A 20,819-nucleotide genomic window follows, 5' to 3' on the forward strand; every position below is an offset into this window, starting at 1 on the left:
GGCTCAGTAGCATCTGTTGCCCTCTTTGTGAAGAACATGCAAACAGTTTTTTTCACATTGAGATGCAAACACGAGTCACTGAGCCACTTTGTAACCTGGACCATTACAGTAGTGAGTTCTTGTGCAGCTTGTGGTTTGCTCTTTGCATGCACATATATCACTGTATCATCTGCATACATTTGAACTTCAGACCTAGTACAGACAGAAGGCAGATCATTAATGTACAGGCTGAACAGGAGGGGCCCCAGTATTGACCCTTGGGGCACGCCCACATCATAGCTAAGAGTGGGCGACAGCTCATAGCTTACTCTGACACACTGAGTTCTGCCTTCAAGTTTTGATTTCATCCATCTCAAGGCATTGGGGGAAAAGTTGAACTTGGACAGTTTTGTGATGAGAATCTCATGGTTAACAGTATCAAAAGCCTTCCTTAGGTCCAGAAACACAGCCCCAACAATGTCCCCTTTGTCCCTCTTGAACTTCACATTTTCCAGAAGAAAGCAGTTGGCCGTTTCTGTGGAGTGTTTCGTTCTGAAGCCAAACTGCATGGAGTGTAAGTGGTAGGCATGTTGTGTAAATTAAATTATACAAACCCCCCCAAAAACAACAAAATAGGAAAAATGCCAAGGGGGTGAATACTTTCGCAAGGCACTGTACAGTTGTGGCCAAAAGTTGAGAATGACACAAATATACATTTCCACAAAGTTTGCTGCTTCAGTGTCTTCAGATATTTTGTCAGATGTTACTATGGAAGTCTGAAGTATAATTACAAGCATTTCATAAGTGTCAAAGGCTTTTATTGACAATTACATGAAGTTGATGCAAAGAGTCAATATTTGCAGTGTTGACCCTTCTTTTTTCAAGACCTCTGCAATCCGCCCTGGCATGCTGTCAATTAACTTCTGGGCCACATCCTGACTGACTGATGGCAGCCCATTCTTGCATAATCCATGCTTGGAGTTTGTCAGAATTTGTGAGTTTTTGTTTGTCCACCCACCTCTTGAGGATTGACCACAAGTTTTCAATGGGATTAAGGTCTGGGGAGTTACCTGGCCATGGACCCAAAATATTTATATTTTGTTCCCCGAACCACTTAGTTATCACTTTTGCCTTATGGCAAGGTGCTCCATCATCCTGGAAAAGGCATTGTTCATCACCAAACTCTTCCTTGATGGTTGGGAGAAGTTGCTCTCGGAGGATGTGTTGGTACCATTCTTTATTCATGGCTGTGTTCTTAGGCAAAATTGTGAGTGAGCCCACTCCCTTGGCTGAGAAGCAACCCCACACATGAATGGTCTCCGGATGCTTTTTTTGGCATGACACAGGACTGATGGTGGCGCTCACCTTGTCTTCTACCTTTTGCAGAATATCAGTCTGTCCCTGATGTTTTTCTTGGAGAGAAGTGGCTTCTTTGCTGCCCTTCTTGACACCAGGCCATCCTCCAAAAGTCTTTGCCTCACTGTGTGTGCAGATGCACTCACACCTGCCTGCTGCCATTCCTGAGCGAGCTCTGTACTGGTGGTGCCGCGATCCCGCAGCTGAATCAGCTTTAGGAGACGGTCCTTGTGCTTGCTGGACTTTCTTGGGCGCCTTGAAGCCTTCTTCACAACAATTGAACCGCTCTCCTTGAAGTTCTTGATGATCCGATAAATGGTTGATTTAGGTGCAATCCTACTGGCAGCAATATCCTTGCCTGTGAAGCCCTTTTTGTGCAAAGCAATGATGATGGCACGTGTTTCCTTGCAGGTAACCATGGTTGACAGAGGAAGAACAATGATTCCAAGCACCACCTTCCTTTTGAAGCTTTCAGTCTGTACTTCTACACCTGCATTGCTTACTGTTTGGGGTTTTAGGCTGGGTTTCTGTACGGCAATTTGTGGCATCAGCTGATGTAAGAAGGGTTATATAATTACATTTGATTTGATTTGTTATTCGAACTCAGTCAGCATGACAGAGTGATCTCCAGCCTTATCATCGTCAACATTCACACCTGTGTTAATGAGAGAATCACGGACATGATGTCAGCTGGTCCTTTTGTGGCAGGGCTGAAATGCAGTGGAAATGTTTTTTTGGGGATTCAGTTCATGGCAAAGAGGGACTTTGCAATTAATTGCAATTCATCTGATCACTCTTCATAACATTCTGGAGTATATGCAAATTGCCATCATACAAATTGAGGCAGCAGACTGTGAAAATTAATATTTGTGTCATTTTCAAAACTTTTGGCCACGACTGTACATGTCAAGTAAACAATTTCACAAATGTGTCTGTTTTTAATCTTGGCTTTGCTTTAATAAAGACTTTACACTTTTTTCATTAGAACAGCCTCTCTGGTATTAATTATAATTTATTTAGTGTTTACACTGTTCCAAGTTGTCCGAAATTATATTTATTATAATAATAATAACGCTCCTTTTTCTTGATCTCCTTATTGTTATTATTACTATTATTATGGTCATCCTCATGATAATAAGTAATGTCATTATCAGTAGTAGGCTTAGTATAGAAGCCTTGTATAACCACCAGCTGTAAGCCTAAGAGCGTATCCTGTTCAGTCTTAATACCATAACAAACTTAGGACTGACTATATTTCAATACTTATATAGGCTACTGTGTCAGTCAATCATTCATTTGTTTGTTATCACACAGCATGCGAGTCATTCATGATTTAAAATGCAATCAAGCGTTTTAGTTTGAAATTTAAAATAAAGCAAGCCTTGAATAATTAGCTTAAACAATAAATAAACTGTTCCATTTCGGCAATTGCATTACTTTATTTATTAAACAGTGTACGTAAAGCATCAGACAAGCTCAGTGAATATAGTTGATTTGTTTAAAACATCGGCTGTGTCTATATATGTAAAAATATTTTAATTGATTGAAAGAACAGACAGATGTTTTTGTCGGGGTCAGCCCTAATGTGGAGCATAAATTACAATTACACCAGAAACACCACCTGATTTCTTATGAGATTTCAGGATGGTTAGCTGAATAGTAAAAACATGTTTTATCATGGGAGAGTGGAAGGGAGTGCAGTGTGGCCAAATGTTTTTATTCATGTAGGTTACGCTGCTTTGCAAAATCATCCTGTTGTCCCCCATTTGGGTATTTTAAATGTGGACACCCTTGAGCCGACCCCAAAACATGTCCGAGGAGAGATCGAATCGTCTCCAAATTGGGTTGGGTCTGTATCTGACCCAAATGGATTCAAGATATTTTAAAAAATGCAGCTTTATTGCCGCACAATCCAGGTCAATTGTTTTGACTAGCCTGGCAGTGAACTTTACAACAGAAAATGCATGTATCTAAAATAGGCTAATTGATTTGTGATCTGTAGTTCGATATTGAATATTTGAGTAGGATGATTTGTTTAGGATCAACGCCAGACTGAGAGCAGCGAATAGTTGTATCCTAATATTTTGTAGGTCTATTCTTTTACTGAGCAACATTACAATATAGCATATTTAACTGTTTTGATCAGCACTGATTTAAACTAAAGGTAGGATATAGTCTGACCAGAAAGCTTCAGAATCAATTCTGAAAGTATTCACACCCGTTGACTTTTACCACTTTTGTTTTTACAGCCTGAATTTTAAAATGAATTATATAGAGATTCTGTGCCACTGATTTACTAAACACTATACCCCATAATGTCAAAGTGGAATTATGTTTTTAGAAATGTTCACAAGTTCATTCAAATGAAAAGCTGAAGTATCTTGAGTCAAGAAGAGGGAAGATAATGAAAGTTGACAGAAGTAAGAAAAGGTAGACCTACTAATTAGTGTTTTTACTGATATTAAGTTTGTTTATGAATTATTAAGTGATTCGAACACAGAATTATTTTGATTTAATCAGTAACGAAATTACAGAAATCAGTAATGGAATTATTGCAATTGGCTACAATGGGAAATCCATAGTAGTCACAAACCACAGTTGGGTGACCTGCTACTGTCATATCATCCACTGGCATAATGTTATGTTCAGCTCATAACAGTTTTCTTTCTGTCTTCTTGTGGTAAAAGCAAGGCAGTAAAAACAGTCTAGACAACCCTTCACTCTCCCTTGCTCTCTCTGTCGCTCTTTCTCTTCTCTCACTCTTCTCTCTGTCCAGTTAATGTCACCTCTCCAGGCTCTTACTGACACCTACCATGACACCTACCCTCTTAACATTTACTCCAACAAGCATCCTTTCCCACTGAACCAATCAGAGGTTTGTGTCACAAGTTTGGACAGCACAATTCAGTACAGGAGAGTACAGAACAGTAAAGGAAACAAAAGTCGAATACAGTATGTCCAGAACTCTGACACAGATGGCTATGATTGGTTTAAATTTGGTCTGGTCCGGGCCAACCAAATGTGGTCGTGTTTAGGGGCGGAGCTCACTAGAATAATATCCAGTGTTTAGAATAATACACAAATATGCAAAATAAGGATATTGTATATTTTTACCTATTCAGGATACATCACCATGAAGAGAATTCCATTCATATTCATAATTATGCATTTCTGTATAGTACAGATCAGGGACCCATAATGACCCATAATGTAATTCCGTTCATGGCTGTAAATCCACTTGAACTACTACTGTACTACTGTGACACTCAAGGTGCCATGTCATAGCTGACACCCCATTCTTTCTGCAGACATCTTTGAATCAGAATTCAGAGCAGATATGTAACCGTTTCTGGAAAACGCGGTCGCATAAAAACCTGACGGAGATTTTACTTCAATTCTGTTACCAAACTTTGCATCTGCACAGTTCTTCTAGTAAATGTGTTAATTGTATGGTTTGTTAAACTTTGAAATCAATTGTTTTTGTTTGGCATACATTTTAAAGTGAGAAATCTGTCAAAGCATAATACAATTTCCGTGGAATTGCCCTACAGCTGACGACTGATAACCGGCATGTTCCTGTGCTGGCAGGCTAATTCAAATCTTGTTGGTCTTCGGTTGATGCTCTGTTATACTGGTATCTCAGCTTTCCAAATGTAGCCCTCTCATTAATAAAGTCAGGCTGTTGGAACTTGCTATATACCAAAGGCTGCACTTGGCTTATTAGGCTACTGGACGAGCCCCTGACATCATCTTGAACCAGTGTTTAACTTGTCTCAGTAGGTCTGACTCAGTGGTGAGTCAGACCTCTCGTGTATTGGCATTTATCTCTGTTACCACCAGCCAAAACCCAAGCAACACCAGCCTTTGTGTTGGGGTCTGAAATGTCAGGTTTTAGTTTTAATGAGTGTGCAATAAAAGGTCATAATTGTCAGTCATGGTGAGTGTGGTAGATTGGAACACTTAACTGGTCTGTTTGTTGCCACAATGGTAATCATCGTTTCAGAAAACGTTACAGCTAGCCTACTCCTAACCACCGCCGTTTCACTGTGTGGTTTTGCTCTGGCAAATGGCTCAGCAGTTAATTTTAATCTGTAGTGGAGCGTAAGGTCAATGAAGCCAGATGGAGAGCTATGGTGGGACTCTGGCCAAGACACTGACTGTTACTACAGCCTGGGATTCAATTAGACCTACAGCATGAACCTCACAATTACATCTCACTGCCAAAAGCCGAACTTGGTCAGACTAGCATCTCATTTCAATCACAGTGTCTCACATAGCTTCCTAAACCTTGTAAACCACACAAACATATGTAGAAATTGGTGAACGCAGCAATATGTCTGGTTTACGTCACACACGCAACACACATCTCAGTGGTTTCATTAACCAACCTCTCTCCCATTCCTTTGTATGAAGGTTCACCAAGAACCTGTCCCCAGACAAGATCAACCTCAGCACGCTGAAGGGCGAGGGTCAGCTGTCCAACCTGGAGCTGGATGAGGAGGTGCTGCAGAACATGCTGGACCTTCCCACCTGGTTGGCTGTCACCCGGGTCTACTGCAACAAGGCTGCAATTAGGGTGAGACAACTGTGTTCTTCTGATAATAAACCATGTCAAATCCATGTCAGTCTTTCCCTAGGGCTGTGGCGGTCATGACATTTTGTCATTTTGTGGCGGTTATTGCCATGCAAAATACTGCCGGTCTCACTGTAATTGACCATTAATGAACATAAACACGTTTAGAATCTCCAGGCCTCCACACTAGATGTCAACCGATTATGATTTTTCAATGCCGATACCGATTATTGGAGGATCAAAAAAGGCCGATACCGATTAAATCGACCAATTTTTATATATGTGTGTGTGTGTGTAATAAATGACAACAACAATACTGAATGAACAATGAACACTTTTATTTTAACTTAATATAATACATAAATAAAATCAATTTAGTCTCAAATAAATAGTGCAAAAACAGTGTTGGAGAAGAAAGTAAAAGTGCAATATGTGCCATGCAAAAAAAGCTAGAGTTCCTTGCTCAGAACATAAAAGCTGGTGGTTCCTTTTAACATGAGTCTTCAATATTCCCAGGTAAGAAGTTTTAGGTTGTAGTTATTATATGACTATTTCTCTCTATACTGTTTGTATTTCATATACCTTTGACTATTGGATGTTCTAATAGGCACTTTAGTATTGCCAGCCTAATCTTGGGAGTTGATAGGCTAGAAGTCATTAACAGCGCTGTGCATCCCAGCATTGCTAAGAGCTGCTGTTTGAATGAATGCTTATGACCCTGCTGCTGCCTTCCACCGCTCAATCATATACTTAATTATAACATAGTAAACGCACAGAAAGGAGAAAAGGCAAAGCAGGAAAAACCGCTGGTAGGCTTGGACATACAAGACAAACTGGCACAGAGAGACAGGAAACACAGGGATAAATACACTGGGGAAAACAAGCGACAACTGGAGAGGGTGGAGACAATAACGAGGACAGGTGAAACAGATCAGTGTGTGACAATCCCCCCAGGGGCGCCACCTGGCGTCCTAACTGGTTGTCCAGGGTGTCGGCGGTGAAAGTTGGCCATGAGGGCTGGATCCAGGATGTCTCTAGCAGGAGCCCAGCACCTCTCCACTGGGGCAAAACCCTCCCAGTCAACCAGGTACTGGAAACCCCTGCTCCATGGTCACCTAGGAGACATCTCACCCTGTATGCCGGGGGGGGGCAGAAGACAAAAGAACTGAGACACAGGTTTAATTCTAGACACAGGGAATGTAGGGTGAATATGGAGGGTACGGGGTAGCAAGAGATGGACAGCAGTGGAACTCAGGTGATGGGAAAGGGACCAATAAAATGGGGGCACAGTTTGCGGAACTCTACCCGAAGGGGCAGGTCCTGTGTGGACAGCCATGCCATCTGCCCAATGCGGTAGCGGGGAGCTGGGGTCCAGCAACGGTCCGCCTGTTGACGATACCTGGAGTTGGTCTGTGGAGGCTCGAGCACTTCGAAAGGGGAGAGTCCCGTGTCAGAACTGGGAAGAGTGTTCTGGGCATACTCCACCCAGACCAGTTGACGGCTCCAGGTAGTGGGGTTGGTTGAGACCAGGCACCTTAAGGTGGTGTCCAGGTCTTGGTTGGCTCCCTCCAACTGACCGTTAGTTCGGGGATGGAATCCGGATGACAGGCTGGCCGAAGACCCAATAAGGGTGCAGAATGTCTTCCAGAACTGAAACGAGAACCCCGATCAGAGACCATGTCTACCGGGAGTCCATGGATCCGGAAGACATGCTGCACCATAAGCTGGGCCGCCTCCTTGGCAGAAGGTAGTTTGGGGAGAGGGATGGAATGGGCAGCCTTGGAGAACTGGTCGACTACCGTCAGAATGACAGTGTTGCCATCAGCCCAGTGACAAAGTCCAGAGATATGAGACCAGGGGCGATGAGGAACCGGTAGTGGCTGCAGGAGGCCTGAAGGAGCTTGCCGTGGAGTCTTGTTTTGAGCATACACTGTTCATGCGGTGACAAAGGCAGAAACGTCAGGGACCATTGTGGGCCACCAGAAATGTTGTTGAAGGCAGGCTAGTGTATGACAGGTCAGCCTGGAGGAATGAGCCCATTCCAGGACCCGGGACCGGATTGGATTAGGGACAAACAGCCGGTCAGCCGGCTCCCCCCTTCCGGTCCAGGCTGGGAGCGTTGTGCCTCACGGACCAGGTTCTCAATAACCCAATCCACAGTGGCAGCAAGGCATGAGGTAGGGAGAATGGTTTCAGAGGTCAAGGGTGTGGCAGAGGAACTGTATAGACGGGAGGGCGTCAGGCTTCACATTCTTAGATCCTGGGTGGTAGGAGATGGTGAAGTTAAATCTGGTGAACAGGAGGGCCCACCGGGCCTGCCTCGAGTTGAGGCGCTTGGCTGTACGGAGATTTTCCAGTTTATAGTTGGTCTAGATCAGGAATGGCTGTTCTGCTCCTTCCAGCCAGTGCCTCCACTCTTCCAACACCGTCTTCATCTCCTGGAGTTCTCGGTTGCCAACATTGTAGTTTCTTTCAGCAGGATTGAGACGATGGGACAGGAAGGCACAGGGATGAAGCTTCTGGTCCTGGGCAGATCGCTGGGACAGGATAGCCCCCACTCCAACATCTGAAGCATCAACTTCCACCACAAATTGACGCGAGGGCTCCGGATGGATGAGGATGGGTGCTGTTGTGAACCGATGCTTCAGGTCCACAAAGGCTTTGTCGACAGGTGGAGACACACAGATATCATTGCATGCGTGATAGAAGAGCACAATATGTACTCAAAATATTTTTACCATGCTGCGGACACTCCTCGGCTCGGCAAAAAAAACTATAAGAATGATGGTGGGGCGTCAGTGGCACTGTATCCCCCTACTGCGGATTCAATCTTTAAGGTCATAATTTGCAGGCCAAAGGAAGATTAACGTGAAAGCAGTAAAGCACTGCCAGGCAAAACCTATGGTGAGCGGTTTGACAAGAACATGTTATTGTGGTTTCACGGTGTAGCCTTTAGCTCCATCAATGAAAGCCACAGAGGGCATAAGCTACCCATGCTCCCTGGTAGCAGTCCAGAGATAAGCAGCACTGTTGTCTGATAACACTGAGATCAATGCACGTGTCTCTAGACCCACTGCTATCTCAAGATAACAGAGTGAGAAACAGCGTGGAAGAACACAAAAGGTCAGAGGCTAGCAACAGCACCGGCCACAGCCCTGAATAGATCAGCCTGTTTAGGGAGATGTGGACTAGATCCGAGGAGATGAGCTCTGTGTGGGTTGCCTCTGTAGGGCCCTGGTGTCCCTTTTATCTTCAGTATTACTAGTTTGAAGCCAGTCTAGGTCAGATATTAGTCTGTAAGGAGAGGTCTAAAAGCACAAGCCTCAGTGTTTCTTGGTGTAAGCTCTCTTTTGCACAGTGAATGATAAACATTCCAGTAGAACAGTGCTGAGGAAAGTGTTTGTGCATGACTGGTCCCTGCTGTTTTGTCTCCCTTAGATACAGTGGACAAAGTTGAAGACCAGCCCCATTTGCCTGGTATGAATTCTGCCCTTTGTTCTATTCCTCCATGAGTTTGTTGACTTTCCTCTTTTTCTTTCTCTCGCTCTCCATCTGTCCCTCTCTCTTTCTTTCTCTTGTAACAGATTGTATTGGTTTCATGTTGTTATACTGCTATCAGGGTGTGGCCTCAGGCTATAGCCTACAATGTTGACCCATGGTATCCTTGCAGTTCCTGGACAAAGTAGAAGTGGAGATGAGAACGTGTGAGGAGCCCCGCGCCCCAAATGGCCCCTCCCCTATTGCCATCACTGCTGGCCAGAGGTACGCCTTATCTGTTCTCTGTTTGGAACCTTTTGAGGGATTTTACTGTTCATGCTCTTTACCTGTGAACGGATAGGTACATAGTTATCTGCAATTGTTCATATGTTGTTAGTAATAATGTGATAAAGTCTACATTCTCATCAAATGTTCTATTCCTATGTCTTTCTGCAGTGAGTATGGCTTTGCTGAGAAGGTGGTGGAGGGTATGTCAGTCATCATCAACTCTATCACCATCAAGGTGCAGTCCCGTGCCTTCCACGCCTCCTTCGAGCTCTGGCAGCTCCAGGGTAACAGTCTCAACCCCAAATGGCAGAAGACTGACCTCCGCTACACCCGCATCACGGACCCAAAAAGAGGAGAGGTACGCTCATATGATTTAATTAACACGGTTATATTGCATTTATGTATATACCCCCCCCTGTATTCACCTTCCTTCCTGTCAAGCCACAGTATATATTGTACAGCATGTCCAGATTACATGATACAGTTAGTACAGCATGTCCAGATTACATGGTACAGTTAGTACAGCATGTCCAGGTTACATGGTACAGTTAGTACAGCATGTCCAGGTTACATGGTACAGTTAGTACAGCATGTCCAGGTTACATGGTACAGTTAGTACAGCATGTCCAGGTTAAATGGTACAGTTAATACAGCATGTCCAGATTACATGATACAGTTAGTACAGCATGTCCAGGTTACATGGTACAGTTAGTACAGCATGTCCAGTTTACATGATACAGTTAGTACAGCATGTCCAGGTTACGTGGTACAGTTAGTACAGCATGTCCAGGTTACATGGTACAGCATGTCCAGGATACATGGTACAGTTAGTACAGCATGTCCATGTTACATGATACAGTTAGTACAGCATGTCCAGGTTACATGGTACAGCATGTCCAGGTTACATGATACAGTTAGTACAGCATGTCCAGGTTACATGGTACAGCATGTCCAGGTTACATGATACAGTTAGTACAGCATGTCCAGGTTACATGGTACAGTTAGTACAGCATGTCCAGGTTACATGGTACAGCATGTCCAGGTTACATGGTACAGCATATCCAGGTTACATGATACAGTTAGTACAGCATGTCCAGGTTACATGGTACAGCATGTCCAGGTTACACAGTACAGTTAGTACAGCATGTCCAGGTTACATGGTACAGTTAGTACAGCATGTCCAGGTTACATGGTACAGTTAGTACAGCATGTCCAGGTTACATGGTACAGTTAGTACAGCATGTCCAGGTTACATGGTACAGGATGTCCAGGTTACGTGGTACAGTTAGTACAGCATGTCCAGGTTACATGATACAGTTAGTACAGCATGTCCAGGTTCCACGGTACAGCATGTCCAGGTTACATGGTACAGTTAGTACAGCATGTCCAGGTTACATGATACAGTTAGTACAGCATGTCCAGGTTCCACGGTACAGCATGTCCAGGTTAAATGGTACAGTTAATACAGCATGTCCAGATTACATGATACAGTTAGTACAGCATGTCCAGGTTACATGGTACAGTTAGTACAGCATGTCCAGGTTACATGATACAGTTAGTACAGCATGTCCAGGTTACATGATACAGTTAGTACAGCATGTCCAGGTTACGTGGTACAGTTAGTACAGCATGTCCAGGTTACATGGTACAGCATGTCCAGGATACATGGTACAGTTAGTACAGCATGTCCATGTTACATGATACAGTTAGTACAGCATGTCCAGGTTACATGGTACAGCATGTCCAGGTTACATGGTACAGCATGTCCAGGTTACATGATACAGTTAGTACAGCATGTCCAGGTTACATGGTACAGCATGTCCAGGTTACACAGTACAGTTAGTACAGCATGTCCAGGTTACATGGTACAGTTAGTACAGCATGTCCAGGTTCCACGGTACAGTATGTCCAGGTTACATGGTACAGTTAGTACAGCATGTCCAGGTTACATGGTACAGCATGTCCAGGATACATGATACAGTTAGTACAGCATGTCCAGGTTACATGGTACAGCATGCCCAGGTTACATGGTACAGTTAGTACAGCATGTCCAGGATACATGGTACAGCATGTCCAGGTTACATGGTACAGTTAGTACAGCATGTCCAGGTTACATGGTACAGTTAGTACAGCATGTCCAGGTTACATGGTACAGTTAGTACAGCATGTCCAGGTTACATGGTACAGCATGTCCAGGTTACATGGTACAGTTTGTACAGCATGTCCAGGTTACATGGTACAGTTAGTACAGCATGTCCAGGTTACATGGTACAGCATGTCCAGGTTACATGGTACAGTTTGTACAGCATGTCCAGGTTACATGGTACAGTTAGTACAGCATGTCCAGGTTACATGGTACAGCATGTCCAGGATAGATGGTACAGCATGCCCAGGTTCATGGTACAGTTAGTACAGCATGTCCAGGTTACATGGTACAGTTAGTACAGCATGTTCAGGTTACATGATACAGTTAGTACAGCATGTCCAGGTTACACGGTACAGCATGTCCAGGTTACATGATACAGTTAGTACAGCATGTCCAGGTTACATGATACAGTTAGTACAGCATGTCCAAGTTACATGATACAGTTAGTACAGCATGTCCAGGTTACATGGTACAGTTAGTACAGCATGTTCAGGTTACATGATACAGTTAGTACAGCATGTCCAGGTTACACGGTACAGCATGTCCAGGTTACATGATACAGTTAGTACAGCATGTCCAGGTTACACGGTACAGTTAGGACATTATGTCCAGGTTACATGGTACAGTTAGTACAGCATGTCCAGGTTACATGGTACAGTTAGTCCAGCATGTCCAGGTTACATGGTACAGCATGTCCAGGTTACATGATACAGTTAGTACAGCATGTCCAGGTTACATTGTACAGCATGTCCAGGTTACATGGTACAGTTAGTACAGCATGTCCAGGTTACATGGTACAGTTAGTACAGCATGTCCAGGTTACATGGTACAGTTAGTACAGTATGTCCAGGTTACATGGTACAGTTAGTACAGCATGTCCAGGTTACATGATACAGTTAGTACAGCATGTCCAGGTTACATGGTACAGCATGTCCAGGTTACATGATACAGTTAGTACAGCATGTCCAGGTTACATGATACAGCATGTCCAGGTTACATGATACAGTTAGTACAGCATGTCTAGGTTACATGGTTCAGCATGTCCAGGTTACATGGTACAGTTAGTACAGCATGTCCAGGTTACATGATACAGTTAGTACAGCATGTCCAGGTTACATGATACAGTTAGTACAGCATGTCCAGGTTACATGGTACAGCATGTCCAGGTTACATGATACAGTTAGTACATCATGTCCAGGTTACATGGTACAGCATGTCCAGGTTACATGATACAGTTAGTACAGCATGTCCAGGTTACATGGTACAGCATGTCCAGGTTACATGATACAGTTAGTACATCATGTCTAGGTTACATGGTACAGCATGTCCAGGTTACATGGTACAGCATGTCCAGGTTACATGATACAGTTAGTACAGCATGTCCAGGTTACATGGTACAGCATGTCCAGGTTACACGGTACAGTTAGTACAGCATATCTAGGTTACATGGTACAGTTAGTACAGCATATCTAGGTTACATGGTACAGTTAGTACAGCATGTCCAGGTTACACAATACAGTCAGTATATCATGTCCAGGTTACATGGTACAGTTTGTACAGCATGTCCAGGTTACATGACACAGTTAGTACAGCATGTCTAGGTTACATGGTACAGTTAGTACAGCATGTCTAGGTTACATGGTACAGTTAGTACAGCATGTCCAGGTTACATGATACAGTTAGTACAGCATGTCCAGGTTACGTGGTACAGTTAGTACAGCATGTCCAGGTTACATGGTACAGCATGTCCAGGATACATGGTACAGTTAGTACAGCATGTCCATGTTACATGATACAGTTAGTACAGCATGTCCAGGTTACATGATACAGTTAGTACAGCATGTCCAGGTTACGTGGTACAGTTAGTACAGCATGTCCAGGTTACATGGTACAGCATGTCCAGGATACATGGTACAGTTAGTACAGCATGTCCATGTTACATGATACAGTTAGTACAGCATGTCCAGGTTACATGGTACAGCATGTCCAGGTTACATGGTACAGCATTTCCAGGTTACATGGTACAGTTAGTACAGCATGTCCAGGTTACATGGTACAGCATGTCCAGGTTACACAGTACAGTTAGTACAGCATGTCCAGGTTACATGGTACAGTTAGTACAGCATGTCCAGGTTACATGGTACAGTTAGTACAGCATGTCCAGGTTACATGGTACAGCATGTCCAGGTTACGTGGTACAGTTAGTACAGCATGTCCAGGTTACATGATACAGTTAGTACAGCATGTCCAGGTTACATGGTACAGTTAGTACAGCATGTCCAGGTTCCACGGTACAGCATGTCCAGGTTACATGGTACAGTTAGTACAGCATGTCCAGGTTACATGGTACAGCATGTCCAGGATACATGATACAGTTAGTACAGCATGTCCAGGTTACATGGTACAGCATGCCCAGGTTACATGGTACAGTTAGTACAGCATGTCCAGGATACATGGTACAGCATGTCCAGGTTACATGGTACAGTTAGTACAGCCTGTCCAGGTTACATGATACAGTTAGAACAGCATGTCCAGGTTACACGGTACAGCATGTCCAGGTTACATGATACAGTTAGTACAGCATGTCCAGGTTACATGGTACAGTTAGTACAGCATGTCCAGGTTACATGGTACAGTTAGTACAGCATGTCCAGGTTACATGGTACAGTTAGTACAGCATGTCCAGGTTACATGGTACAGTTAGTACAGCATGTCCAGGTTACACGGTACAGTTAGTACAGCATGTCCAGGTTACATGATACAGTTAGTACAGCATGTCCAGGTTACATGGTACAGCATGCCCAGGTTACATGGTACAGTTAGTACAGCATGTCCAGGTTACGTGGTACAGTTAGTACAGCATGTCCAGGTTACATGGTACAGCATGTCCAGGTTACATGGTACAGTTTGTACAGCATGTCCAGGTTACATGGTACAGTTAGTACAGCATGTCCAGGTTACATGGTACAGCATGTCCAGGATAGATGGTACAGCATGCCCAGGTTCATGGTACAGTTCGTACAGCATGTCCAGGTGACATGATACAGTTAGTACAGCATGTCCAGGTTACATGATACAGTTAGTACAGCATGTCCAAGTTACATGATACAGTTAGTACAGCATGTCCAGGTTACATGGTACAGTTAGTACAGCATGTTCAGGTTACATGATACAGTTAGTACAGCATGTCCAGGTTACATGATACAGTTAGTACAGCATGTCCAGGTTACATGATACAGTTAGTACAGCATGTCCAGGTTACACGGTACAGTTAGGACATTATGTCCAGGTTACATGGTACAGTTAGTACAGCATGTCCAGGTTACATGGTACAGTTAGTCCAGCATGTCCAGGTTACATGGTACAGCATGTCCAGGTTACATGATACAGTTAGTACAGCATGTCCAGGTTACATTGTACAGCATGTCCAGGTTACATGGTACAGTTAGTACAGCATGTCCAGGTTACATGGTACAGTTAGTACAGCATGTCCAGGTTACATGGTACAGTTAGTACAGCATGTCCAGGTTACATGGTACAGTTAGTACAGTATGTCCAGGTTACATGGTACAGTTAGTACAGCATGTCCAGGTTACATGATACAGTTAGTACAGCATGTCCAGGTTACATGGTACAGCATGTCCAGGTTACATGATACAGTTAGTACAGCATGTCCAGGTTACATGGTACAGCATGTCCAGGTTACATGATACAGTTAGTACAGCATGTCTAGGTTACATGGTTCAGCATGTCCAGGTTACATGGTACAGTTAGTACAGCATGTCCAGGTTACATGATACAGTTAGTACAGCATGTCCAGGTTACATGGTACAGCATGTCCAGGTTACATGATACAGTTAGTACAGCATGTCCAGGTTACATGGTACAGCATGTCCAGGTTACATGATACAGTTAGTACAGCATGTCCAGGTTACATGGTACAGCATGTCCAGGTTACATGATACAGTTAGTACAGCATGTCTAGGTTACATGGTTCAGCATGTCCAGATTACATGGTACAGTTAGTACAGCATGTCCAGGTTACATGATACAGTCAGTATATCATGTCCAGGTTACATGGTACAGTTTGTACAGCATGTCCAGGTTACATGACACAGTTAGTACAGCATGTCTAGGTTACATGGTACAGTTAGTACAGCATGTCTAGGTTACATGGTACAGTTAGTACAGCATGTCCAGGTTACACAATACAGTCAGTATATCATGTCCAGGTTACATGGTACAGTTTGTACAGCATGTCCAGGTTACATGACACAGTTAGTACAGCATGTCTAGGTTACATGGTACAGTTAGTACAGCATGTCTAGGTTACATGGTACAGTTAGTACAGCATGTCCAGGTTACATGATAGTTAGTACAGCATGTCTAGGTTACGTGGTACAGTTAGTGCAGCATGTCCAGGTTAAATGATACAGTTAGTACAGCATGTCTAGGTTACATGGTACAGTTAGTACAGCATGTCCAGGTTACATGGTACAGTTAGTACAGCATGTCCAGGTTACATGATACAGTTAGTACAGCATGTCTAGGTTACATGGTACAGCATGTCCAGGTTACACGGTACAGTTAGTACAGCATATCTAGGTTACATGGTACAGTTAGTACAGCATGTCCAGGTTACATGGTACAGTTAGTACAGCATGTCCAGGTTACATGATACAGTTAGTACAGCATGTCCAGGTTACATGGTACAGTTAGATTTTTTTGCCCCTCTAAATGAGATCCAGTAATCAAGTTATCAGGAAATGCATATGCGTAAGCCTCAGAGATTACCTCTTTTACATGGTCTCCCTGTTTGTCTCGTAAAGACAAAGATTGTGTGGCCAGTTTACTTCAGGCTCCTCCTACACACTGGTTCCCTAATATGTATATTGTGTCTGTCTGTCCAACCTCCCAGGTTTTGACGTTTAAGGAGATCAACTGGCAGAGTCTGCGTATCGAGGCCGATGCCATAGAGAGTGAGGACCAGGACCTGAATAGTACCCCACTACGCCTCATCACCAACCAGGGACGCATCCGCATTGCCTTGAAGCGCAGGGTAAGACTGGGCCATGGGGGTGGGGTTTTCTTGATGTGACTTTTCCCCAACAACTTCCCCATGTTACAGTTTCTCAAATGCAACTGTTCTCATGGTGTATCATACGTAAATAAACAAACAACATTGTGTCATTGACTAAGCAGTAAAATGATTGTCTTATGACGACTAACCAGGTTTCTCCTCTCTTTAATCATACCCCAGCTGAAGGACTGTAACGTGCTGGCCTCTAAGCTACTCTTCATCCTGGATGACCTGCTGTGGGTGCTGACGGACTCTCAGCTCAAAGCTGTCATCCACTACGCCAAGTCCCTGAGCGAGGCTATGGAGAAGTCTGCCCAGCAGAGGAAGAGCATGGCCGCAAAGTCCCTACAGGTACCATCCTTCTGCCTTCCTCTTATGTGTTAGAAACAGTACAGAGTCTGCAGCCCACACTTATATTGTACTGCAGTTCAAGTCTAACTATATTACTGAACTGCTGTCTATCTACTCACTCAAACATTTTGTATAGATATTATAATAGACTGTGTACTAATTGCAGTCATATTGTTGATATTATTCTCTCTGTGTTAGACTGCACCACCTTCCCCTGGTATGCACGCTTTATGGACAAACCTTCCACCCTCTCCCAGTGGTGGAGTCCCCAGTACCCTGGACCAGTACTTTGATCAACACGATGTCAAAGAGTCCTCCTACCACACCTTCATTTCTCGTCTAGACCTGCACATATGCAACGACAGTTCCTCAGCAGACCCCGGTTAGTCCCACAGACACCCCAAAGATATGTCATGCACAGAATTAGACTATAACCTATGCCCCTCAAACTCATCTCTGGACTCTGGAGTTCTACTGTGTGTTTTCATTGTTGCCCTCTAATCAGGGACTGATTTAGAACTGGGACACCAGGTGGGTGCAATTAATTATCAGGTAGAACAGAAAACCAGCAGGCTCCAGACCTCGTAGGTTAAGAGTTGAATAGCCCTGACCTATGACCTTTGTAGCTTTTCTGCCTGAAGTGATCTTATCTCTCATTTCTGGTTGTCTTTAATTTAGCCAATTAGTGGGTGAAAACACGCTTTGGTAATGAAATTGCATTTCCTATTGTTATAAAATAAAAATGTGATGCTGCTTCTCGCAGTGACTTTTGAGGATTTTACATGGTGGTGTGGTCAAATCAAACTTTATTTGTCACATGCGCTTACTACAACAAGTGTAGACTTTACCGTGAAATGCTGACTTACAAGCCCTTAACCAACAGTGCAGTTCAAGAAGAAGAAAATATTTACCAAGTAGACTAAAATAAAAAGTAATAATAAAATGTAACACAATAAAAATAACAATAACGAGGCTATATACAGGGGGCACCTGTACTGAGTCAGTATGCGGGGGTACAGGTTAGTTGAGGTAATCTGTACATGTAGGTGGATGTGAAGTGACTATGCATAGGTAACAAACAAACAGCGAGTCGCAGCAGTGTACAAAAGGGAGGGGGTCAATGTAAATTGTCCGGTGGCGATTTAATGAATTGTTCAGCAGTCTTACGGCTTAGCGGTGGAAGCTGTTGAGAAGCCTTTTGATCCTAGACTTGGCACTCAGGTACTGGTGGTCTTCTGCAAAGTTGTTTCCACGGGTGGCAATAAGCTAAATTAAAATGAGACAAGCTGAATTAAATGCAAAAGGCGTTGAAAATAAACAGCTTGCAGTACGTTCAGTGCGCCGCTGACATTTCAGATATCAAGAGATATCTATATAGGGAAAGTGTATACTAAAATATTAAAATACTACATTTCATTTCTCTAAATCAATAACGGTCTTACCTCTATATTGTTTTATGTCCTCCGGATTGGATAAGATGACTAATTCAACGATGAGCCTGTCAGTTTGCCTTAATTCTCTCACAGCATCCAGCCTAGCTGCCCTTTTCCAGATTGTTGACCACTTTTTTTTCTCTGGCCTCCATTGATTTAGTCACCCTAATATTGGCCATCCTGCTAGGGTAAAAAAAAACTCCAATAACATTTGAACAGATTATGATAGAGCAGGGGCTCCCAAACCTTTTTGGCCCACGACCCCAACCATGTGAAAATAATTATGTAATTAACAGCCAATGTTAACTTTTTTATTTGGTGCTTTTGCAGTCAATTGAAAAAAATCTAACAGTATTTTGGATTGTCTTCTCAAGTCACCATCGCATACTTTTAATGTGGGGCTGTATGACAGTCGATTGCAAATAAGGCTGATATAATGTCTCTTATCTCACCACCGCTAATGAGATGGGTGTGCTTGATGCATGTTGCGTCGGAGCTTCTCAAAATCAGGGGCGTGGTTGACAGTGTGCACCTCCTTTCTGCTGTCACATCCAACCTGGATCGATATTTGGTTTTAATGCAGACGAGAGCACTGAATCCAGTTTCACACAGATATGAGCTGGCGAAGGGTAGCCTACCATGAGTTTTATGGTGTTTTCAAGACAACTGGGAACTCAAAAAATACGAGATCAAATCATGACATCAGTGATCTTCAGGTCGGAAAGTCCGAGCTCTAGAAAGAGGCCTGAGTTCCCGAGATGGAATTCGGAGTTGGATGACTGTTGAAAAATATTTTTCCCAGTCGGAGCTTGTTTCTTTCAAAGTTCACAGTTGTCTTGAACGTGCTGAAGTCAGAAGTCAGAGATTTCAGAATTCCCTGTTGTTTTGAACGTGGCATTAATGCGCAGAGGGAGACGGCAGGGTATTCCCTTTGAGTCAGGAACCAAAACTCCTCCGTAGTGACCTGTGAATGCGTTGTCTGCAGCATTCGGTCACATGACAGCTCGACCAACTGTTCGATTTCACTTACCGGCATGTCAACTGAGCCAGGATCACAGTCAAACGGATTGGGTAGTAGGTCCCAAAGTGTTCTTCCAAGCGTTGGATGTGAGCAGTCACCACTTGTGTGGGACACTCACTGATGCTGTTTTCTGTTATTTTCTTTTCAGTACAGAAAGTCAACCAAGTCTGTATTTTTTACATCCTTTGTGAATGACAACAGTTCCTCTCTCAATGTGAAAAATGTTTCCAACACTCCCCCTGGATAACCACTAAGCCTCGGTTTGAAATAGGAGACACATTCATAACTAGAGTGCAGAGGCCTGCCCGCCGTCCCGGCATAGAGCCTCATCTGTGCAAAAGCCCACCATTCGACCCCATATGGAATCTGTTTTTCGTCAATATAGCCACGCGGCACACTGAACATCCCCTATGCCGTTTCATGCTCGGGAATCGTAAGACAGAACATTATGTCCTCATGAATAGCTTCCCCTGACATGTATAGCAAACAAAAGTCAATGCATGGGCATCTCTGCCCTCACAGCTGATGGCCATTTGGAGAGCATAATCTCTCCGTATCCCAGTCTGCTGTCCCCACATGCTTCAAGATGGCCACCATTGTTCCTGTACCCAAGAAAGCTAAGGTAACTGAACTAAATTACGATCTCCCTGTAGCACTCACTTCTGTCATCATGAAGTGCTTTGAGAGACTAGTCAAGGATCATATCACCTCTACCTTACCTTACCTTACCTCTACTAGACCCACTTCAGTTTGCTTACTGCCCCAATAGATACACAAACGATGCCATCGCACTGCACAATGCCCTATCCTATCTGGACTAGAGAAATACCTATGTAAGAATGCTGTTGATTGACTATAGCTCGGCATTTAACACCATAGTACCATCCAAGCACATCATCAGTACTCCCTGTTCACCCATGATTGCGTGGCCACGCACGCCTCCAACTCAATCAAGTTTGCAGACGACACAACAGTAGTAGGCTTGATTACTCACAATGACGAGACAGCCTACAGGGAGGAGGCTCTGGGAGTGTGGTGCCAGGAAAATTACCTCTCACTCAACGTCAACAAAACAAAGGGGATGATCGTAGACTTCAGGAAACAGCAGAGGGAGC

At 43.7% G+C, this 20,819-nt stretch overlaps 1 protein-coding gene across 2 annotated transcripts in view; it reads left to right on the forward strand.

Moving 5' to 3' along the window:
• Nucleotides 1-20,819, forward strand: part of LOC112221961 (UHRF1-binding protein 1) — a 50,537-nt gene that overhangs the window by 16,119 nt on the left and 13,599 nt on the right. Inside the window, exons 2-8 of one of the 2 annotated variants that reach the window (XM_024384437.2) lie at nucleotides 5,749-5,911; nucleotides 9,347-9,385; nucleotides 9,579-9,670; nucleotides 9,842-10,031; nucleotides 16,738-16,878; nucleotides 17,080-17,250; nucleotides 17,449-17,632. In XM_024384437.2, the coding sequence (XP_024240205.1) occupies nucleotides 5,749-5,911; nucleotides 9,347-9,385; nucleotides 9,579-9,670; nucleotides 9,842-10,031; nucleotides 16,738-16,878; nucleotides 17,080-17,250; nucleotides 17,449-17,632 (980 nt within the window). Of the gene's footprint in view, nucleotides 1-5,748; nucleotides 5,912-8,392; nucleotides 8,580-9,346; nucleotides 9,386-9,578; nucleotides 9,671-9,841; nucleotides 10,032-16,737; nucleotides 16,879-17,079; nucleotides 17,251-17,448; nucleotides 17,633-20,819 lie in introns of those variants that run through there. The other variant, XM_042303866.1, reaches the window with a different exon arrangement.

This window comes from Oncorhynchus tshawytscha, linkage group LG22, assembly GCF_018296145.1.
Source record: "Oncorhynchus tshawytscha isolate Ot180627B linkage group LG22, Otsh_v2.0, whole genome shotgun sequence".
Classification (NCBI taxonomy): Eukaryota; Metazoa; Chordata; class Actinopteri; order Salmoniformes; family Salmonidae; genus Oncorhynchus; species Oncorhynchus tshawytscha.